Source organism: Salvelinus fontinalis, chromosome 34 (assembly GCF_029448725.1).
Source record: "Salvelinus fontinalis isolate EN_2023a chromosome 34, ASM2944872v1, whole genome shotgun sequence".
Lineage (NCBI taxonomy): Eukaryota > Metazoa > Chordata > Actinopteri > Salmoniformes > Salmonidae > Salvelinus > Salvelinus fontinalis.
The window spans coordinates 19,127,379-19,152,432 of record NC_074698.1 but is presented as its reverse complement, the minus strand read 5'-3'; the positions used below and the strand labels follow the sequence as shown (position 1 = coordinate 19,152,432).

Sequence of the window (25,054 nt, the reverse complement as noted above, 5' to 3'; positions counted from 1 at the left end):
GTTTGGAAATTGCTCCCAAGGATGAACCAGACTTGTGGAGGTCTACATTTTTTTCTGAGGTCTTGGCTGATTTCTTTTGATTTTCCCATGATGTCAAGCAAAGAGTTGAGTTTGAAGGTAGGCCTTGAAATACATTCACAGGTATACCTCCAATTGACTCAAATGATGTCAATTAGCCTATCAGAAGCTTCTAAAGCCATGACATTTTCTGAAATTTTCCAAGCTGTATAAAGGCACAGTCAACTTAGTGTATGTAAACTTCTCACCCACTGGAATTGTGATACAGTGAAATAATCTGTCTGTAAACAATTGTTGGAAAAATTACTTGTTATTCACAAAGTAGATGTCCTAACCGACTTGCCAAAACAATAGTTTGTTACCCAGAAATTTGTGGAGTGGTTGAAAAACAAGTTTTAATGACTCCAACCTATGTACAGTCGTGGCCATAAATATTGGCACTTTTTTCAAATAATGCAGCATTTCTTCCAGAAAACCGTTGAAATTAAAACATATTTTGGTATCCACATATGTATGTCTTCGGTGTGCAGTTGAACAAAACAAAAGAATTTGAATAATTTACTGAATCTTTGCTAATTCCACAAAGAAATCCTAAAATGGCCTGGACAATATTATTGGCACCTTCTACAAGTAGTTAGAAAGTATTAGATTTCAAGCAGGTGATTCTCATTTACCTTGGAATTGAACAAACCTGTGGTGAGTTGAAGGTGCCTGCAGTATAAACATCACATATTAAACCAGTTTAAATAGAGAAAAGGACTCATTCTCCTGTTTTGTGTAACTGTGTGTACCGGAACGAGCATGGAGAAAAGAAAGAAAAGCAGAGAATTATCTGAGGAGGTCAGACACAAGATTACAAGTCCATCTCCAGAGACCTTGATGTTCCTGTTTCCACTGTGCATAATGTTGTTAAGAAGTTTAAGGCCCATGTCACTGTCGCCAACCTCCCTGGATGTGGCCGCAAGAGAGAACTTGATGGAATTGTGCAGCGAAGGATTGTTTGAATTGTGGAGAAATCACCTTGATCAACTGCCACACAAATTCAAGCTGATCTTCAGACACAAGGTACGACAGTTTCAACTAGCACAATCCGCCACCAGCTCAATGAAAGGGGGTTATATGGTAGGAGACCCAGAAGGACCCCAAGAAAGCCCGGCTGCAATTTGACAAAGCACACCTGAACTTGCCAAAACCCTTCTGGGAAAATGTCCTGTGAACAGATGAGACCAAAATAGAGCTTTTTCGTAAAGCACACAATCTGTATGTTTACAGAAAACAAAATGAAGCTTTCAACGAAAGAATACCTTCCCTAAAGTCAAACATGGAGGAGGGTCAGTGATGTTTTGGGTTGCTTGCTGCCTCTGGTGCTGGGTTCCTTGAACGTGTACATGGCATCATGAAATCAGGTGAATACCAAGGTATTTTAGAGCGCAATGTTGGACCCAGTGTCAGAAAGCTGGGTCTCCGTCGAAGGTCATGGGTCTTCCAGCAGGACATTGACCCCAAATACACTTTAAAAAGCACCCAAGAATGGTTCAAGACAAAACGCTGGCCTGCTGGAGGTCATTTTGCAGGGCTCTGGCAGTGCTCCTCCTTGCACAAAGCCGGAGGTAGCGGTCCTGCTGCTGGGTTGTTGCCCTCCTACGGCCTCCTCCACGTCTCCTGATGTACTGGCCTGTCTCTTGGTAGCGCCTCCATGCTCTGGACACTACGCTGACAGACACAGCAAACCTTCTTGCCACAACTCACTTTGTTGTGCCATCCTGGATGAGCTGCACTACCTGAGCCACTTGTGTGGGTTGTAGACTCCGTCTCATGCTACCACTAGAGTGAAAGCACCGCCAGCATTCAAGTGACCAAAACATCAGCCAGGAAGCATAGGAACTGAGAAGTGGTCTGTGGTCACCACCTGCAGAATCACCCCTTTATTGGGGGTGTCTTGCTAATTGCCTATAATTTCCACCTTTTGTCTATTCCATTTGCACAACAGCATGTGAAATGTATTGTCAATCAGTGTTGCTTCCTAAGTGGACAGTTTGATTTCACAGAAGTGTGATTGACTTGGAGTTACATTGTGTTGTTTAAGTGTTCCCTTTATTTTTTTGAGCAGTGTATATTGTCTTTAAAATGTATATATATAATCAGAACTTTTGTGAAACAGCACAGTTAAAAACACATGACAAATAGAAATCAAACTGGATGGTCTTCAGATATAGATTGGAGAGGTTGAGGGTAGCTGAAGGATGGGATTAAAAATAAACAAAAGATAACTATTGTAAAATACATTGTGTCCATAAAATGTATATAGTATGTATAAGCTGGAAGTAGAAGCCTAAGTGTTGTTGTCTGTTGTCCATTAATTTACTCCAATTAGGGAAGGGGTGGTAGGGTTAGGGGAAAATAATAAGGGGGAATATATTTTAAAAATATATATGGGGGATTGGATATTATGCAGACAATTACACTGATGGAAGCTACAATCTGCAGTATTAAAGCTGATCTACCCCCCCCCCCCCCCCCAACAAAAAGAAAAACAAAGTGGTAGAGTGGCCAGACTGAAGCCACTCCTCAGTAAAAGGCACATGACAGGCCGCTTGGAGTTTGCCAAAAGACACCTAAAGGACTCTGACAATGATAATCAAAATTCTCTCGTCTGATGAAACCAAGATGCCAAGCGTCACATCTGGAGGAAACCTGGCACCATCCCTACGATGAAGAATGTGGTGGCAGCATCATGCTGTGGGGATGTTTTTCAGCGGCAGGGACTGGGAGACTAGTCAGGATCAAGGGAAATAGGAACGGAGCAAAGTACATAGAGATCCTTGATGAAAACCTGATCCAGAGTGCTCAGGACCTCAGATTGGGGCAAAGGTTGACCTTCCAACAGGACAATGACCCTAAGCACACAGCCAAGACAACGCAGGAGTGGCTTCTGGACAAGTCTCTGAATGTTCTTGAGTGGCCCAGCCAAAACCCGGACTTGAACCCGATCGAACATCTCTGGAGAGACCAAAAAATAGCTGTGCAGCGACGCTCCCCATCCAACCTGACAGAGTTCGAGAGGATCTGCAGAGAAGAATGGGAGAAACTCCCCAAATACTCCCTCACAACCTGGAATTAAAATGTTTTTTTTGGGGGTGGGGGTTGTATCATTTGATTTACACAACAACTACCACTTTGAAGATGCTAAATATTTTTTCTTGTGAAATAAGCAAGAAATAAGACCAAAAAAAACAGAACTTGAGCGTGCAAAACTATTCACCCCCCAAGGTCAATACTTTGTAGAGTCACCTTTTGCAGCAATTACAGCTGCAAATCTCTTGGGGTATGTCTCTATAAGCTTGGCACATCTAGCCACTGGGATTTTTGCCCATTCTTCAAGGCAAAACTGCTCCAGCTCCTTCAAGTTGGATGGGTTCCGCTGGTGTACAGCAATCTTTAAGTCATATCACAGATTCTCAATTGGATTGAGGTCTGGGCTTTGACTAGGCCTGGGCTTTGACTAGGCTTTGACTAGCAACTCAAGTGTTGCTTTAGCAGTATGCTTAGGGTCATTGTCCTGCTGGAAGGTGAACCTCTGTCCCAGTCTCAAATCTCTGGAAGACTGAAACAGGTTTCCATCAAAAATGTCCCTGTATTTAGCACCATCCATCATTCCTTAAATTCTGACCAGTTTCCCAGTCCCTGCCGATGGAAAAACATCCCCACAGCATGATGCTGGCACCACCATGCTTCACTGTGAGATGGTGTTCTCGGGCTGATGAGAGGTGTTGTGTTTGCGCCAGACATAGTGTTGTTCTTGATGGCCAAAAAGCTAAATTTTAGACTCATCTGACCAGAGTACCTTCTTCACTTAATTTTTTCTATAAGCAATGGCTATTTTTCTGGCCACTCTTCCGTAAAGCCCAGCTCTACGGAGTGTATGGCTTAAAGTGGTCCTATGGACAGATACTCCAATCTCCTCTGTGGAGCTTTGCAGCTCCTTCAGGGTTATCTTTGGTCTCGTTGTTGCCTCTCTGATTAATGCCCTCCTTGCCTGGTCTGTGAGTTTTGGTGGGCGGCCTTCTCTTGGCAGGTTTGTTGTGGTGCCATATTCTTTCCGTTTTTTTATAATGGATTTAAGGGTGCTCCATCGGATGTTCAAAGTTTTGGATATTTTTTTATAACCCAACCCTGATTTGTAATTCTCAACAACTTTGTCCCTGACCTGTTTGGAGAACTCCTTGGTCTTCATGGTGTCTCTTGCTTGGTGGTGCCCCTTGCTTAATGGTGTTGCAGACTCTGGGACATTTCAGAACAGGTGTGTATATATACTGAGATCATGTGACACTTAGATTGCACACAGGTGGACTTTATTTAACTAATTATGTGACCTCTGAAGGTAATTGGTTGCACCAGATCTTATTTAGGTGCTTCACAGCAAAGGCATATGCACACACCACTCTTCCATTTAAAAATAAAATAAAATCACTTCACCAATTTGGACTATTTTGTGTATGTCCATTACATGAAATCCAAATAAAAATCCATTTAAATTACAGGTTGTAATGCAACAAAATAGGAAAAAGGCCAAGGGGGGATGAATACTTTTTCAAGGCACTGTACCTCCATCACCTCTTACATCAGGAGGATCAAACTGAAGCAGAGAAGGGAAATGTCCCTTAATGTAATCCAAGGGATTGCCATCAGTTTTCTCAAATTTATTTGACCGAGAGGAACCCACATTCACAAAGTTATTAAATTCCCATGAAATAACATCAGGATCACTATAGGTCTTATTTCCAACAATAAATTGAGATGGGATGGTTGTAGATGCCTTTTTCTTATTCAACAGTCTGTTGATGATTTTTCATGTTCACTTTATATAAGGATTCTTGGAATTTGTTAGTGGAAAAATATATATTTTTTTGATATCTGAAACAGGATCTTATACTTTTTGTAATTTGCAGAATTCAGGGGAGAGGTATTTGTGAGAAACTTTTTATACAACTTTTTTTGAGACCCATTTTGATGCTTTCTTACGTCGTTTAACTAAGGGAAAGCAGTGGTGAAATACAGAGTTGAAAGATGAGAAAAGTCTGGTAAGTAGACTCCACTTCGGCCTGATTATAAACATTTTCCCATTAAATATCATCAATCAACATCTTAAAGTGCTCACAATTACTTTTGTTAAATGTTCTACATTTAATGCTACTAATCATTCCCATCTGTTCATTTCCATCTGCCAAAGAGAAGTGAAAAATTGGAAAGTGGTCAGAAATGTCAGTATAAAATATACCTGTATTAGCCACATTATTCAAAGAAGTCGATGTGCAAGGAGTCGAGGAATCAATTATTTGGGAGTCTATTCTCCACCACTAGGTCATCGCCATGCTGCTACAGCGGCCAAGTCCTGTATGGTAATACTTTGAGAAGTTAAATGAGAAGGAAATGCCAACTTTGCGAGGTGGAGTTGAGGTACAGGAATGGCAATACAGGTGCAATGCGTCAACATCTGAAAGGGACGCACCTTGAGACCCAAACCGTTGCTGGCAGCAGCGCAGCTACACTGTGAATTCATGTGGGAAACTGATAAACGTTAAGAACATTTTTCCATTTGTCACATCCCTAGTACCATTCATGATTTTCCTCATGGCTCATTTAATAGGTATTACTGAGCTCAAAGCACCAGGCCCCACCACCATGTCTACCACTGACAGACCATACTCATAAGTCAGTCAGGACCATTCTACCACAGACAGACCATACTCATGAGTCAGTCAGAACCATTCTACCACAGACAGACTATACTCATGAGTCAGTCAGCACCATTAACAACGATTGGTAATTTTAGTTTGATTGGGTTAAACCATTGGATAATACTGGCAGTATTTCTACTAGGCTATTGTCCATTTGGACAGCGTTGTGCTTCACACTGCTCTCAATTGACCATGCTGGTGTAAAGGACGTCACACTGCTCTCAATTGACCATGCTGGTGTAAAGGACGTCACACTGCTCTCAATTGACCATGCTGGTGTAAAGGACGTCACACTGCTCTCAATTGACCATGCTGGTGTAAAGGACGTCACACTGCTCTCAATTGACCATGCTGGTGTAAAGGACGTCACACTGCTCTCAATTGACCATGCTGGTGTAAAGGACGTCACACTGCTCTCAATTGACCATGCTGGTGTAGAGGACGTCACACTGCTTGCTTAGCGAGTACCATAAATATCTGCCGCCAACTCTGGACCTCTGCCTTGCTTGCCCACATGACCATCCTTTCTTGAGCATCTCAGCCGATTGCACCACCTCAAAGGCTAAGTAATGAGGCGACGCAAGCGGGACACTTAAGGCTGAGAAGTACATTTCAAACATCCCCATGTGCTACACTTGTTGCTTGGCAACATTCTGTCCATACACACTGCATATAAACATACTATTAGTTAGGTTGTTGTTACTGCTAAATATATGCCTTCCAGTCTCCACTTAGTTTTAGGCTCAGCATCAAAACGTTTTCCTTCTTGAAACTTAGTTATACAAAAAGTCAACGTGGTAATCAGTAGGACATTGCGAGCTACATTTTCAAGGTATTGTAGCAGCAGTTTAGCTGAGATGAAGGAGCTGTGTTGTCAATGGATGCTTTGCTACTTTTTTAACTGGTGAATTATTTTGTGCTGAGAGAGATTTGGATTTAAGTGACACTAACAATGGGATAAGTTGAATGGTAGGTCAGGGGTCTGAACATGGTGCCATGCACAGGCTTCTTTCACAGAGCTTTCTCTCTCCCTGCACAGGCCCCTCTATCTCTCCTCCCCTTTTCTCCTAGTGCCACTCCTCTATCTGTTCCCGTCTCATCTACCCCCCTCCCTCCCTCTCTCTCCATGTCCTGATAAAGGACACATTTACCAGGATGTTCTGGTGCCCTTTAGTCAGCGATGTTGTTTGAACTGTGGTGAGTATGCCAGCCACAGCCCACAGGGAAGGGTGGGACTGGAGACTGGGAGACTCGGAGAGGTGGAGTGGCTTAGGGCACACTCTGGCACAGGGAGTGGAAGTGTCTTAGGACACACTCTGGGACAGGGAGTGGAAGTGTCTTAGGGCACACTCTGGGACAGGGAGTGGAAGTGGCTTAGGACACACTCTGGGACAGGGAGTGGAAGTGTCTTAGGACACTCTGGGACAGGGAGTGGAAGTGTCTTAGGACACACTCTGGGACGGGGAGTGGAAGTGTCTTGGGACACACTCTGGGACAGGGAGTGGAAGTGTCTCGGGACACACTCTGGGACAGGGAGTGGAAGTGTCTCGGGACACACTCTGGGACAGGGAGTGGAAGTGTCTCGGGACACACTCTGGGACAGGGAGTGGAAGTGTCTCAGGACACACTCTGGGACAGGGAGTGGAAGTGTCTTAGGACACACTCTGGGACAGGGAGTGGAAGTGTCTTAGGGCACACTCTGGGACAGGGAGTGGAAGTGTCTTAGGGCACACTCTGGGACAGGGTGTGGAAGTGTCTTAGGACACACTCTGGGACAGGGTGTGGAAGTGTCTCGGGACACACTCTGGGACAGGGTGTGGAAGTGTCTTAGGACACACTCTGGGACAGGGAGTGGAAGTGGCTTAGGGCACACTCTGGGACAGGGAGTGGAAGTGTCTCGGGACACACTCTGGGACAGGGAGTGGAAGTGTCTTAGGACACACTCTGGGACAGGGAGTGGAAGTGTCTCGGGACACACTCTGGGACAGGGTGTGGAAGTGTCTTAGGACACACTCTGGGACAGGGAGTGGAAGTGGCTTAGGGCACACTCTGGGACAGGGAGTGGAAGTGTCTCGGGACACACTCTGGGACAGGGTGTGGAAGTGTTTTAGGACACACTCTGGGACAGGGAGTGGAAGTGGCTTAGGGCACACTCTGGGACAGGGAGTGGAAGTGTCTCGGGACACACTCTGGGACAGGGAGTGGAAGTGTCTTAGGACACACTCTGGGACGGGGAGTGGAAGTGTCTCGGGACACACTCTGGGACAGGGAGTGGAAGTGTCTCGGGACACACTCTGGGACAGGGTGTGGAAGTGTCTTAGGACACACTCTGGGACAGGGAGTGGAAGTGTCTTAGGACACACTCTGGGACAGGGTGTGGAAGTGTCTTGGGACACACTCTGGGACAGGGTGTGGAAGTGTCTCGGGACACACTCTGGGACAGGGAGTGGAAGTGTCTTAGGACACACTCTGGGACAGGGAGTGGAAGTGTCTTAGGACACACTCTGGGACAGGGAGTGGAAGTGTCTTAGGACACACTCTGGGACAGGGAGTGGAAGTGTCTTAGGACACACTGGGACAGGGAGTGGAAGTGTCTCGGGACACACTCTGGGACAGGGAGTGGAAGTGTCTTAGGACACACTCTGGGACAGGGAGTGGAAGTGTCTTAGGACACACTCTGGGACAGGGAGTGGAAGTGTCTTAGGACACACTCTGGGACAGGGAGTGGAAGTGTCTCAGGACACACTCTGGGACAGGGAGTGGAAGTGTCTCGGGACACACTCTGGGACAGGGAGTGGAAGTGTCTTAGGACACACTCTGGGACAGGGAGTGGAAGTGTCTTAGGACACACTCTGGGACAGGGAGTGGAAGTGTCTCAGGACACACTCTGGGACAGGGAGTGGAAGTGTCTCGGGACACACTCTGGGACAGGGAGTGGAAGTGTCTTAGGACACACTCTGGGACAGGGAGTGGAAGTGGCTTAGGACACACTCTGGGACAGGGAGTGGAAGTGTCTCAGGACACACTCTGGGACAGGGAGTGGAAGTGTCTCGGGACACACTCTGGGACAGGGAGTGGAAGTGTCTTAGGACAGTGTTTAGCTTTTGTAATCCGGGGTTTATTAACAAGTGGAGCTGGGCTCATATGACACAGTATTTATTTGTATGTTCCATCATTTCACAGCAGCTTATGTATTCATAACATGTCAATACAACATTCATGAAATGTATAAGTCTGTGTACTAATTTTTGGTATATTGAGACATTTAGTCACGTGTAATGATGTTGAAATTAAATGCATTCGACTGTTCATGTGTAGTCATGTGATTATGACTAATCCAATATAATCATTGAACAATACTAACCTTCATTATGCAATGTTCAACAGTAAGTGAACAAAGCTTGCTTCATGTCAAACCATCCAGAAACGCCTGGGTTGGGTTTGTTTGATCAATGATCAGTCACATACTGTCACAACAGCACTTTCCTCTCTGGGTATTTCTCTCAGAGCAGAGCCATCCCTGCCTGCTGTAAACGAACACAGTTGAATAATATGGAAATACTAGATGAGTAGTGTATAGTTCGTTCATCATTCGTTCAGTCCCACACTAAAGCTCTCTTCCTGTATAGTGTATCACTACTGTATTTAATGCACTGAACCACTCGACCTCTGCCCTCTCTCCTCTCCCCTGCCATTGTGTCCCAGTATGGAACATTCTGTCTATTGTTTTGTATTATTAAACTACTCTCTTGTGTTTGATCAGAGCTTTCTGACGCAGTCTCTCTGCTAGCTCTGTGCCACAGAAGAGGGACAGACAGCCTATAGCCTGGGGTGACATGGAATGGAAAATCTCTCTCCAGACAGACAGTCAAAGCTTTCCTCAGATGAACATCATATAGCCTACTGTGCAGTCTGACATACAGAGTGGGAGGAGCCTAATCAGAGGGAGGACCAGCTTGGCTCCTGCTCAAAAAGGAACCAAACTGAAGAAAACACACTGAAACAAGGAGGGACTATACTTGGACTTGTCCAATAAGAAATGCTCATTTTATTTTTCCATCTGGAAACGTTTTAAAACTAATGAACATGCCCCAGGTTTACGTCATACTGTGTAGGCCTACAGTCCAGGAAGTGGTCTAGTCACAGGGCTGACACACACTCCTCCATGGGTTAGTAGCTACTCAGATATAGACATGATGGTTTCAGGAGATACATTACACAGGGGTAGGATTAACAAAGGAATCCCTTACTTCCTGCTGATTATATGCTTTGATTATATTGAGTTTTATGTACAGTACCAGTCAAAAGTTTGGACACACCTACTCATTCAAGGATTTGTCTTTATTCTTACTATTTTCTACATTGTAGAATAATAGTGAAGACATCAAAACTATGAAATAACAAATATGGAATCATGATGTAACGAAAAAAGTGTAAAACAGTTCTATTTTTCTGTTCACCTACTCTGCATCTCACAAAGACACGGCGGTTGGAACCAAAAATCTCAAATTTGGACTCATCAGACCAAAGGCCAGTTTTCAACCGGTCTTATGTCCATTGCTCGTGTTTCTTGGCCCAAGCAAGTCTCTTCTTCTTATTGGTGTCCTTTAGTAGTGGTTTATTTGCAGCAATCCGACCATGAAGGCCTGATTCACACAGTCTCCTCTGAACAGTTGATGTTGAGATGTCTGTTACTTGAACTCTGTAAAGCATTTATTTGTGCTGTAATCTGAGGTGCAGTTAATTCTAATGAATTTATCCTCTGCAGCAGAGGCAACTCTGTCTTCCTTTCCTGTGGTGGTCCTTATGAGAGCCAGTTTCATCACAGCGCTTGATGTTTTTTGTGACTGCACATGAAGAAACTTTCAAAGTTCTTGAAATGTTCCGTATTGCCTGACCTTCGTGTCTTAAAGTAATGATGGACTGTCGTTTCTCTTTGCTTATTTGAGCTGTTCTTTCCATAATATGGACTTTTTTCTGTATACCACCCCTACCTTGTCACAACCTTGTCACAACTGATTGGCTCAAACTTCCACAAATGAAATTTTAAGAAGGCACACCTGTTAATTTAAATGCTGGTTGAGAGACAGTAACAGTGACAGTTGCCAACAGTGCGTAAAGCAGTGATCAAGCCAAAGGGTGGCTACTTTGAAGAATATAAAATATATTTTGATTTGTTTAACACTGTTTTCGTTACTACATGATTCCATATAGGTTATTTCACAGTTTTGATGTTTTCACTATTATTCTACAATGTAGAAAATAAAGCAAAAACCTATGAATGAGTAGGTGTCCAAACTCTGTGTGAGACTGCGTAAGATGAGTCACTTGATTTAACGTGTTACGATAGAGGCATCAGTAAAACAATATCCTTTCATCCGTTTATTAGCAACACGCATTATGATAACCACTCAAGTGCCATGTGGGTGGATCCTTATTAGGGAAAGGAGGATGATACCTGGTCAGTTGTACAACTGAATACCTTCAACTGAAATGTGTCTTCCGCATTTAACCCAACCCCTCTGAATCAGAGAGGTGCGGGGAGCTGCCTTAATCAACATCCACGTCTTCGGCGCAAGGGGTACAGTGGGTTAACTGCCTTGCTCAGGTGCAGAACGACAGATTTTTACCTTGTCAGCTCGGGGATTCGATCCAGCAACCTTTCAGCCCAACGCTCTAACCACTAGGCTACCTGCCTCTAACCACTAGGCTACCCGCCTCTAACCACTAGGCTACCCGCCTCTAACCACTAGGCTACCCGCCTCTAACCACTAGGCTACCCGCCTCTAACCACTAGGCTACCCGCCTCTAACCACTAGGCTACCCGCCTCTAACCACTAGGCTACCCGCCTCTAACCACTAGGCTACCCGCCTCTAACCACTAGGCTACCCGCCTCTAACCACTAGGCTACCCGCCTCTAACCACTAGGCTACCCGCCTCTAACCACTAGGCTACCCGCCTCTAACCACTAGGCTACCTGCCTCTAACCACTAGGCTACCTGCATGAATTGGGTGTTACGATTTCCAGTTGCTTTATTGTGTTACTACGTTTTAATCCATTTTTGATTGGCTGTTGAGGAACATGCAAAGAGTGATATTGTTTTTGGTTCCCTGCAGTTAGAGCTGTTTTTGATTATCTAACGGCAGGTGGTAACGACACACTGTTTCCTCAACGTTAGCGAATATTAATAGGGTCAATTTTAGTTTACAACTGAATTAAAGCCATCCTGGGTTGTATTCAGTAGGGAGAAAACGTGTTGAAATGGACTGAACCGCAGGAGCTACAAATTGAGCTTGTCCAATAACGACACAGATTTCCGTTTCCTTTTGCAACACATTGCTTCGGTGTGCCCTACTGAACAGGATAAATGAGTCACTGTTCTGTCGGCGTTGTCAACATTGTTTCCATTCCCCACCTTTTTGTAAGTTCAGCACTTGTCAGAGGGATGTATACTGTATGTCTTTTCTCTTTCATGAAGGAAAGCAACCATTTGAGACTATGTACATCGTACTGACTACCCTTTTGGGTGGTTCTGTTCAGATACCCCTTCACGAAGAAGTGTACACTCCCCCACATGCATTTAAAAGCATTGGATTAGTGTAAACAAGTTTCCACCATATTCCTTCCACCAGTCCATATCTAATAGGGCACACTTCAGGAGAAGGGTAGATCATGTCTAATAGTGCACACTTCAGGAGAAGGGTAGATCATGTCTAATAGTGCACACTTCAGGAGAAGGGTAGATCATGTCTAATAGTGCACACTTCAGGAGAAGGGTAGATCATGTCTAATAGTGCACACTTCAGGAGAAGGGTAGAAAATGTCTAATAGTGCACACTTCAGGAGAAGGGTAGATAATGTCTAATAGCGCACACTTCAGGAGAAGGGTAGATAATGTCTAATAGCGCACACTTCAGGAGAAGGGTAGATCATGTCTAATAGTGCACACTTCAGGAGAAGGGTAGATCATGTCCAATAGTGCACACTTCAGGAGAAGGGTAGATAATGTCTAATAGCGCACACTTCAGGAGAAGGGTAGATGATGTCCAATAGTGCACACTTCAGGAGAAGGGTAGATAATGTCAAATAGTGCACACTTCAGGAGAAGGGTAGATAATGTCCAATAGTGCACACTTCAGGAGAAGGGTAGATAATGTCCAATAGTGCACACTTCAGGAGAAGGGTAGATAATGTCCAATAGTGCACACTTCAGGAGAAGGGTAGATAATGTCCAATAGTGCACACTTCAGGAGAAGGGTAGATAATGTCCAATAGTGCACACTTCAGGAGAAGGGTAGATAATGTCAAATAGTGCACACTTCAGGAGAAGGGTAGATAATGTCAAATAGTGCACACTTCAGGAGAAGCGTAGAGAATCTGACCGAAACCCTAATCTTGTTTTCCCCCACGAGCCAAGCAGCCAATCAGTGCATGTCTCTCTCTCCCCACAGGCGTTGTGCTGATGGAGATATCCGAGGTCCACAGGAAAGTTCACCTTGAGCTAGAGGAGAATGTGAGTACTGCCTCTATGTGTGTGTGTGTGTGTGTGTGTGTTCTGCAAGGTGTGTGTGTACATGAGTGTTTGCGTCATCTATTGTTTAATTCCCTGCATGACTTGCCTCGTCCAGTGTGCCCTCTCTCTCTCCCTCTCTCTTTTTCTCTCTCTGCTGCTTAACACAATGTACCGTTTTTAATTCCTCAAACACAAATCTCTCTTTCTCTTTCCCCCTCTTCAACTCTCTCCATTAGTAATCACAGGATGGTGTTTCTCTCTATGTAACATCAAGGGACAGAAAAAGCAAAGATAATGAGAAGAAAACAAAAAACAAGCTAGAGGAGAAGTTGCACCTGTTTGGTTATTGTGTACAGCCTGTTTATAGGACGGGAGCAGGTCTGAACATGCCCTGTGACGGGGCCTCTGGGAACTGTTGTTGATGACAGTCACACTTGTCAAGGCCTGTAGTTATGGTTGGCATACAATAACTTATTCTACAAACTATAAAAAATGTTTATCATCATAAGTATACAAGGTTAGGGAGACACTAATTCATGTAATCAGTTACTTGTAATCTGATTACCAAAAATACTGTCACTGTAATCAATTACATTACCAGCAAAAAATACTGTAGTCAGATTACAGATACTTTTGAAAAACTAGATGATTACTTCTTGTATTGACTTTTAAATTCAGAAAGGATGTTTGTGAAAAAATATTCTGACACCTTTCTGTTCTCTCAATGACATTCAATTCAGCAGGAGGGAGTTTAAGTTTGTTCCACCTCAGAGAGTGACCACAGGTCAGAGACCACTATGATGATACTCCAGAAGCGTTTGATGGATCCTTTTTGTCTTCTTCTAATGCCTCTTAAGGGGAAAGTCATCCTAAAGTAACTTTAATCAGATTACTTTACTGAGTTTGGGTAGTCCAAAAGTTACATTAATGATTACAATCATGTACTGGTAACTAGTAACTGTTACGGATTACATTAAGAACGTAACCTACCTTTTCCCCGTTTTTAGTAATTATATCTGCCTGGTTCTATCCCCAGAAGTCACTGTTGTTCTCTTCCCTAGCTCCACTCTGTATCGGAGAGCAGCTTTAGTTTAGTCAAGGCCTCCGCTGACTGTATGTGTGAGTCACAATATGAATTCCTTCATTCCATTAAAGAGTTGGAGATTGGAGGAGGCGTTGTCATGCATGGTGTGTCTATGGAAGGCAGAGCACTTTAACTAAAGGAGGGATCATTATCTAGATCCAGCCGCGGGCAGATTTTTTACATAATTACAAATCATTTGTGGACTGCAAATTGACCCAAGAAGCCCAAACAGATATAATATTAGACTAAAACATAATAATTTCAAACCTTGCTTACATTTGTATATGATCACGTGACTCTCTATTATGCGAGGGAATACTTGGGAACAGATTTCCCAAATTAAAATCACTTGGAGCTGATTTATATTTAAAAATAAATATATGGACATGTTCTTTTTGCTCAGAAAACTTGGCGGGCCAAATAAAACCAGCCGCGGGCCAAATTCGGCCCATGGGCCGCCAGTTGGGGAACCCTTCACTAAAGCACCTTGCAGCAGCTAACAGGGTTGTTGTTTGAGAGGACTGAGGAGACGTGGGTTGCAGGGACAGTCTCTAATTCTTTGTGAGAGGACGTGGGGTTTTCGTTGACCGAATGGCACCAGTGGGCGTCGGTTTGCTACCACAAGGCCTCGGTGATGTAAGAGATGCCTGCCCTCCCCCTCATACTGATTAGAGTGGGAGAGAGAGGGATATAGGGAGAGGGAGAGAGAGAGAGAGAGGAGGGCATCCCTGCATTACGTTTCGGCTATGACTCGCTCATATAGCTTTGAATCTTTTCTTCTCTTTTTTGCACACACACACAAACACCTTTGCTTACCCAACTCAAGGATGGCTCTCAAATCCCTCCCAACATTATTTATATATTTTTTCCACTGACATACCTCCATCACTCCATCCTAACAGTCCTTTCTCTAATCAGTGTGCATCCCTCCTCCTTTCTCCCTTCACCGTCTCTCCCCCTCTCATCCCCCTTTCCCCTCACCTGCAGTTCAAGAGGTTTCACAGCGAGATAATAGCTGAATTGGAGAGGAAGACAGACATGGATGTAAAATACATGACAGTAAGTACTGTACTGTATGTATGTGTGTGCTTATGTGATTCTATGGTAACGGCCTTCCCTCCTGCTCATGGGAATATCACTGAGAACTGCCCCCCATGCCTCATCCCTGGAACTATAATCCTGTCTACTGCCTACCTACATCACAGTGACCACAGAATCCTGACTACTGCCTACCTACATCACAGTGACCACAGAATCCTGACTACTGCCTACCTTACATCAGTGACCACAGAATCCTGACTACTGCCTATCTACATCACAGTGACCACAGAATCCTGTCTGCTGCCTACCTACATCACAGTGACCACAGAATCCTGACTACTGCCTACCTACATCACAGTGACCGCAGAATTCTGACTACTGCCTACCTACATCACAGTGACCACAGAATCCTGTCTGCTGCCTACCTACATCAGTGACCACAGAATCCTGACTACTGCCTACCTACATCACAGTGACCGCAGAATCCTGACTACTGCCTACCTACATCACAGTGACCACAGAATCCTGTCTGCTGCCTACCTACATCACAGTGACCACAGAATCCTGTCTACTGCCTACCTACATCACAGTGACCGCAGAATCCTGACTACTGCCTACCTACATCACAGTGACCACAGAATCCTGACTACTGCCTACCTACATCACAGTGACCACAGAATCCTGACTACTGCCTACCTACATCACAGTGACCACAGAATCCTGACTACTGCCTACCTACATCACAGTGACCGCAGAATCCTGACTACTGCCTACCTACATCACAGTGACCGCAGAATCCTGACTACTGCCTACCTACATCACAGTGACCGCAGAATCCTGACTACTGCCTACCTACATCACAGTGACCGCAGAATCCTGACTACTCCCTACCTACATCACAGTGACCACAGAATCCTGACTACTGCCTACCTACATCACAGTGACCACAGAAACCTGACTACTGCCTACCTACATCACAGTGACCACAGAATCCTGTCTGCTGCCTACCTACATCAGTGACCACAGAATCCTGACTACTGCCTACCTACATCACAGTGACCGCAGAATCCTGACTACTGCCTACCTACATCACAGTGACCACAGAATCCTGTCTGCTGCCTACCTACATCACAGTGACCACAGAATCCTGTCTACTGCCTACCTACATCACAGTGACCGCAGAATCCTGACTACTGCCTACCTACATCACAGTGACCACAGAATCCTGACTACTGCCTACCTACATCACAGTGACCACAGAATCCTGACTACTGCCTACCTACATCACAGTGACCACAGAATCCTGACTACTGCCTACCTACATCACAGTGACCGCAGAATCCTGACTACTGCCTACCTACATCACAGTGACCGCAGAATCCTGACTACTGCCTACCTACATCACAGTGACCGCAGAATCCTGACTACTGCCTACCTACATCACAGTGACCGCAGAATCCTGACTACTCCCTACCTACATCACAGTGACCACAGAATCCTGACTACTGCCTACCTACATCACAGTGAACACAGAAACCTGACTACTGCCTACCTACATCACAGTGAACACAGAATCCTGACTACTGCCTACGTACATCACAGTGACCACAGAATCCTGTCTACTGCCTACCTACATCACAGTGACCACAGAATCCTGACTACTGCCTACCTATATCACAGTGACCACAGAATCCTGACTACTGCCTACCTACATCACAGTGAACACAGAATCCTGACTACTGCCTACCTACATCACAGGGACCACAGAATCCTGACTACTGCCTACCTACATCACAGTGACCACAGAATCCTGTCTACTGCCTACCTACATCACAGTGACCACAGTGAACACACTGTCTGCATCCCAAATGGCACCCTATTCCCTTTATAGGGGACTACTTTTCACCAGGTCCCAAAAGTAGTAGGTTCACTATAAAGGGAATAGGATAAACATGCAACAATGACTTATGCCGTTGAGTGGTAACGCTCACAGCAAATGGCACATGCACATCTCTCCCCACCAGAGACCAGGGTTTAATCCCTGTGTCCACCCTTTCTACTAATGCCTATAATCAAACATAGCATTTAAGGCTAATTACCATTGACTCAATGAAACGAAAAACAAAGCATTTTAATACTTAGTAACATTTAATGATATTACTGAAAGGTTTTTTTTCCGAAAAGGAAAATATACTTTTTAAAATCAATGCTACTTGTACTGTCTAGAGACAGGTGTTCACGGCTGCTCCCCCCACCTCCTCTCTCCCTCCCACCTGTCCAGGCCACCTTTAAGAGGTACCAGACAGAGCACAAGATGAAGCAGGACTCTCTGGACAGGTCGCAGTCTGACCTGAAGAAACTCAGGAGGAAGAGCCAGGGCAAGAACACCTACAAGTACGAAAACAAGGAGAGTGAGGTGAGGACTGACCCACACATTTCAGTCATTTAACAGACACTCTTTTCCAGAGTGACTTACAGGAACAGTTAGGGTTAAGTGTCTTGCTCAAGGGCACATCGCCAGATTTTTCACTTAGTCCGCTTGGAGATTTGAACCAGAGACTTTTCAGTTACTGGCCCAATGCTGTTAACCACTAGGCTACCTGCCGCCCTCATACACACACCTGTACATACACACACACACACTCACACTCGCTCTCAATCTCACACACACACACCATCGACATATGAGACAGTGTCGATCATACCCAATGTAACATTATCCAAGTCTCCTTATCCAGACAATGCCCTCATGCATGAGTACGCTGTGTGTGTTATGTGTTGTTTGGTGTTCTGGATAGTTCCATTAATACACCTCTCTGTGCTGTGCCTCCTCCCTCCCCCACCAACACACACACACATGTTGTTATACTGGAAGATCCAGTCGGTGCCTCCTACACACACACACACACACACACACACACACACACAGCTTCAGACTGAGACAAAGAAAGATAAACCTCTTTAGTCCAGGGGTGTGTATTCATGGATACCAAGGTTCCCACAAAAACGTACTAAGAGAAAATGAAAAAACATGAAATAATGTATGTTTCGTCTGTCTGTGCTTTCCTAATTTTCGTTGCATCCGAGTAAGCGAAACAGCGCCCCTCTGCCTCTGTATGTGTAGGCCATTTATCTGATGCTGTCTGGTCATAAAGAGTATGACATTGTTGCTGCCCGTAGCATTGAATGTAAGGGAAGCCAGCGAGCATTTGGCCTCCCTTGATAAAAAAAGTATAAAATTATAGCCATTCAGCATTGAGCTAAACTGAGTGAGCTCAACTGTGAATAGCCCTGGCGCACAACAAAAAAAGTGTCAAGGGAAGCCAGTTTTGATTTGGCTTTACTCCTATCGCAGAGAAATATGTAATTGATTAAAAACAACTTGAATTGTTGCACCTTGTTGTACAGTTGTCCTCCGGTGGCTAGCGAGCTAGCTAAAATTGTCCCTTTCCTAAATTAGCTATGGATGGAGATAAGGATTTGGACTTGTGGTTTTACTTAATTCTCCGTACTGGCCAATGATTATAACTACGATTCTGATCCAACCATAAAATACATTGTGCCCCTGGACTGAGAGATGGACATTCAATATGTAGCTAGCTAGATGTAGAAGGCTAATGTTAACTAGCTAACGTTGCCCATGAAAGGAAGTTAGGCTAGTGAGAAAGCATTTTAGCCAGGTAGCCTAGGGCAACAAAAACTGAAAGTGTATATGACAGAGTCATAGACCATTTTGTCAACATGAAAGAGAGGAGGATGGGATTGGCATTTCTCTACAAGTAGAGTGAGTAACATGTTTTTCTACTTGCACGAACACACACACACAAAAATCATCAGAACCATAGACAGCCACATCATATTTAGCTTACGTTGATTGGATTAAATAGTTTTTGTTATCTTTTAGTTGTCACTGTATTAGACTAAGCATAGGTGATTTGATGGTGTTGAAATGGTGCTGGAATAGGGGAGACATATCCTGTTGTCTTTTTGTCCAAAAATGTCAGAAACATTAACTTTCTTGACCAATATGTAGGTAATTTAGCTGTTTGTTACATGCAGTATGCTTTGTGGACTTCACCGGACAGAGATTGCTCTCCGGTTTTGTGATGAAACAAAGGTGTGGTTGAATTAATTCTGCCACTGTGTCTTCTTATAGTGTCAAGGCATATTAACTAACAGGTTATAGAGGAAACAACACAATTATCACAACACATATGTTGTAATATGGTATTTTCTTCTGGCTTGGATTCCGCAGTGATTTTATCCACTCACCTCTACTGCTTTAGTCACAACTCTGTGACAGTCTGTTGCCGAATAGGACGAGAAAGCCCCAAATTGAGAGGAGTTATGAACAGTCATTAGTATACATTCTGAGGTAAAGTTAAAATACTGTTTAACCCCCTCAAGTTGATTGACGCACCGGTGCTTCAATCTATGCTAAATAAAAAATAAAAACAGAAATCTGTCAGTTTAAGCTAGAGATGTCTTGCAGTGGATGCATCTCAATCCACCGCCTCCGCCAGTGTCGCACTTCCGCATCTACAGTGAAAGGTGGCAGAGCTAGAGTGGTGTTTGTCAGACCACAAGTCATCTCACAAACACGATAGTGTTCTCCGTTTTTCTCTATGACCCCCATAAGTAGGAGACTCGTCTGAAGTTGGTACCGTCGATGTGCCAACTTCTGTTTCGTAGCGTCTGAACCGTTTGAGCTACAAACTAATGGGACCCCACTGTGGAAAGGGGAGATTCTCATGAACACGATGGTGTTCTCTGTTTTGCTGTATGCTGGGGTAGAGCGTGTGGAGCGCCCCAGAGTCTGGTGAGAGAGCCTGGTCCTAGTCTTTTACCAGACTCTGGGGCGCTCCACACGTTAGCCTGGTCCTAGTCTCTCTCATCAGACTCTGGGGCGCTCCACACGTTAGCCTGGTCCTAGTCTCTCCCATCAGACTCTGGGGCGCTCCACACACTAGCCTGGTCCTAGTCTCTCCCATCAGACTCTGGGGCGCTCCACACACTAGCCTGGTCCTAGTCTCTCCCATCAGACTCTGGGGCGCTCCACACACTAGCCTGGTCCTAGTCTCTCCCATCAGACTCTGGGGCGCTCCACACACTAGCCTGGTCCTAGTCTCTCCCATCAGACTCTGGGGCGCTCCACACGTTAGCCTGGTCCTAGTCTCTCATCAGACTTTGGGGCGCTCCACACGCTAGCCTGGTCCTAGTCTCTCTCATCAGACTCTGGGGCGCTCCATACGCTAGCCTGGTCCTAGTCTCTCTCATCAGACTCTGGGGCGCTCCACACATTAGCCTGGTCCTAGTCTCTCTCATCGGACTCTGGGGCGCTCCACACATTAGCCTGGTCCTAGTCTCTCTCATCAGACTCTGGGGCGCTCCACACGTTAGCCTGGTCCTAGTCTCTCTCATCAGACTCTGGGGCGCTCCACACGTTAGCCTGGTCCTAGTCTCTCTCATCAGACTCTGGGGCGCTCCACACGTTAGCCTGGTCCTAGTCTCTCTCATCAGACTCTGGGGCGCTCCACACGTTAGCCTGGTCCTAGTCTCTCTCATCAGACTCTGGGGCGCTCCACACGTTAGCCTGGTCCTAGTCTCTCCCATCAGACTCTGGGGCGCTCCACACGCTAGCCTGGTCCTAGTCTCTCTCATCAGACTCTGGGGTGCTCCACACGCTAGCCTGGTCCTAGTCTCTCTCATCAGACTCTGGGGCACTCCACACGCTAGCCTGGTCCTAGTCTCTCTCATCAGACTCTGGGGCGCTCCACACGTTAGCCTGGTCCTAGTCTCTCTCATCAGACTCTGGGGTGCTCCACACGTTAGCCTGGTCCTAGTCTCTCATCAGACTTTGGGGCACTCCACACGCTAGCCTGGTCCTAGTCTCTCTCATCAGACTCTGGGGCGTTCCACACGTTAGCCTGGTCCTAGTCTCTCTCATCAGACTCTGGGGTGCTCCACACGTTAGCCTGGTCCTAGTCTCTCATCAGACTCTGGGGCACTCCACACGCTAGCCTGGTCCTAGTCTCTCTCATCAGACTCTGGGGCGCTCCACACGTTAGCCTGGTCCTAGTCTCTCTCATCAGACTCTGGGGTGCTCCACACGTTAGCCTGGTCCTAGTCTCTCATCAGACTCTGGGGCACTCCACACATTAGCCTGGTCCTAGTCTCTCTCATCAGACTCTGGGGTGCTCCACACGTTAGCCTGGTCCTAGTCTCTCATCAGACTCTGGGGTGCTCCACACGTTAGCCTGGTCCTAGTCTCTCTCATCAGACTCTGGGGCTCTCCACACGTTAGCCTGGTCCTAGTCTCTCATCAGACTCTGGGGCGCTCCACCCCAGCACTGTGAGAAGAAACTATCTTTTTCCCGTATTCACAAAGCGCTCAGAGTAGGAGTGCTGATCTAGGATCAGGTCCCCCTGTCCATATATAATCAGATTCATTATGATTTAAGACCAAAGTTAGACCCTAGATTCCCACTATGAGACGCATTGTGAATATGGGCCCTGGTCTCAGGTATGTGCTTTAACCTACTGAGGCACATGCCACACAGATACATGAAGTTGAAATGTTATGATAAAAATATTCAGATAAGTTGTTTTACCTGCTGATCTGGGACCAGGCTACAGTAAGTCTGTGCAACAGTGACTTACAAATCTGTTATCTTAATTTGATCACTCTGTTGTCACAGAGAATTTCCCTACGCAGCAGGACATACAAATTGTAGTGTATTTAAGGTTTAAAAAGTCTTCTAAAGTTTGTAATTTCCACTTTAACATTTCAGACTTGATTTGCACTAACAAAAAATGTGTCAACCCCTACAAAAATGTTCAGCACTTATATTTCACATAATTATTCATATTACCTGTTGCTGCAGGACTATTTTCCTGCTGTGAGAAGCAGGGTCAAATTAAGGTGGGACATCTGTATACATAAATATTGGTATTACAGATCTGGGACCAGGCTACAGTAGATCTAACATTGACCCTGAGAGTAGAACCCCAGAATCTGGCCCTGGACCAGCTCTAATATAACAGGACAACTGTCGACAGAGTCAGTCAGATCCCTGGTTTGGTCACAAGACTATCAACAGACTGCACCCGGGCTCAGAGACTTACTTACACACACACACACACGCACACACGCACACGAGCAGAGCTGTGTTACAGTCACAGGTGGAGGTAGGGTTACAGGAAGCCACAGAGAAAACAGGAAGAGAATGAGACAGAGGACAATGGGCTAAATCACTGTATTAAGTCAGTGTTTAGGCCTATAGTTAATTTTCATATTGATTTGTTTTCTGTCACTAGATAGAATGAACTGCAGCTTCATAATTAATAGTCAGCACATCAGTGTTGATGGTTACATCCCGAAAGGCACCCTATTCCTTAGTGCACTACTTTTGACCAGAGTCCATTTTTATTGGGTGTATCTACCACGTCCTGTACCGGTCCGGAAAGATGCATCCGTTGTTTTGTTATTTTCTGCCTGCAAACAAGTTGGATGATTCAGTATCCATTGAAGAGCTTGAACGATACATTGACGAGAGATACTTACGAACTCAAAGAAACATGTCGCTGGTTTCAGAGGATTAAATCACTGTTAAGGACAACAAACCCAATCAACAATACAAACCAAGTTGGCCAAGCGGTATCAACGATGCCATAAAACCATCCCCAAGCAAGAGGGCGCATGTGGAGAGTGGGGAGAGGTTTACGGATATGGATGTTGACTTGTTGAAATCCATCAATGAAAGGCTGGCCAAACTTAATATCTTGGATATACTACGAGAGGACATCAATGCATTATGTGCCAGTCTAGAATTCAGCCAATGTCAGATTGATGATTTAAGGAAAGTGAACACAGTGCTGAAAGGTACTGTAGACTATATTCATGGCAAGGTGGAGGTGGTGCAAAGGGAGAACAAACAACTTAAAGAAACCTTGCTTGATGTACAGTGTCGATCAATGCGGGACAATCTCATCTTTTCAGGGATACCGGAGAAGTACAAGAGCAGAGGCTGTGAGGACACAGTCCGAGACTTTGTCAACTCAACTAAAACTGCCCACTGATGTTTTGCATAATGTCACTTTCTCCAGAGTCCATAGAATGGGTAAGGCCTCTGGGAATGGGCCCCAGGCTATTAGTGCATGTTTTTAACATTTTAAGCAAAAGGAAATGGGGAAGGACAAGGGCAGGGAACTCCGAAACATTGATTTTGGAATGAATGATCACTTGCCCACAGAGATCAATGAAAGGAGAAAAAAACTGCATCCCATCATGAAGGAAAAGCGTTGCCTGAATCAACGAGTCTCCTTGGTGATGGATAAACTTTATATCAATGGGCAACTGTATCGGGACTCTAGAGTAACTCCCTGGCTATTTGAATCCAATGTTCAAATGTGAGTTTGTGTGTTGTAGTGTATCATGACAACTTCAACTATAATGAATACATACTCTATTGATCTCCACTTGATAAGGAAAGGGCTGCATATAGCTCAGGTTAATGTATGTAGTCTTCCTAACAAAACACATCCGGTTTTTAACTTGGTCAACATAAATAATATTCATATTTTAGCTTTGACGAAATGCATTTAGATGCATCTGTAAATGATGGGCAAATGAACATTCAAGGATATAGTCTACTGTGAAGGGACAGGAATAGCAATGGTGGGGGTGTTGCACTGTATATTCAGAACCATATACATTTTAAGAGGAGGGATGACCTCAATGTATGTCAAATAGAGGCACTATGGGCTCAAGTACATCTGCCTCACCAGGCAGCCATATTGGTAGGATGTGTGTACAGACCTCCTAGCTCTAAGGTGTCCTATCTGGATAACTTATGTACTGGGTTTGACCAGGCCACAGATGGTAACAGATGTATTTATCTCGTCTGATTTTAATATAAATTGGAAGGATTATAATTCAAATATAACAAAATTGATGAGATATACCGAGAGCTGTGGTTTGAAACATATGCTTAATAATAGTATTAAATCATCAACTAAGTTAGGTCACCGTTCGAAAACGTGCATTGATCTTCTGTAATATACCATTGCAATGCTTAAAAGCCAGATCAATGCCGGTGGGCTGGACAGACCATAATATTGTGACCATAACCATGAACACCAAGGTTCTAAAGAAATCCCCAAGGATTGTGGTCAAGAGAAATGCTAAGACATTTAATCATGAGCTATTTCAAAATGATTTGGCTGCTGTACCCTGGGAGCTGATTTATCTAGAGGATGATTTAAATCACACTACAGAATGTTTTATTGATTTGCTCACTGAGGTAATGGACCATCATGCCTCATCTCCATGGATTGATGATGAACTGGGTGAGGAATTTTCTCAAAGAAATATGGCAAAAGTCTTAGCAGCCAAATATAAACTAGAAATGGATTAACAGAATTATAGAACACTACGTAATTATGCAGTTAAATTAAATTGTAAGAAAAAAATGTTATTTTACAACAACAAAAAATTTGGATTGTAAAAATGATATGGAATAAAGTTAAGGGCATACTTGGTACATCTATCTAATCATGCCCATCTAGTGTGGAGGTTGACGGGAGAACAATAACAACACCAGCTGATATTGCCAATCATTTTTTTACAAAGAAAATGTATTTACTGAGCGATAATATA

At 44.6% G+C, this 25,054-nt stretch overlaps 1 protein-coding gene across 2 annotated transcripts in view; it reads left to right on the top strand.

The window, feature by feature from the left end:
* The window catches only part of LOC129833398 (brain-specific angiogenesis inhibitor 1-associated protein 2-like protein 1), a gene marked incomplete at its 5' end in the record, with an annotated part of 76,029 nt that overhangs the window by 14,288 nt on the left and 36,687 nt on the right, over positions 1-25,054 (top strand). For both annotated transcript variants that reach the window (XM_055897973.1, XM_055897972.1), the window contains 3 exon segments: positions 13,210-13,271; positions 15,343-15,414; positions 17,678-17,812. In XM_055897973.1, coding sequence (XP_055753948.1) covers positions 13,210-13,271; positions 15,343-15,414; positions 17,678-17,812 — 269 coding nt within the window.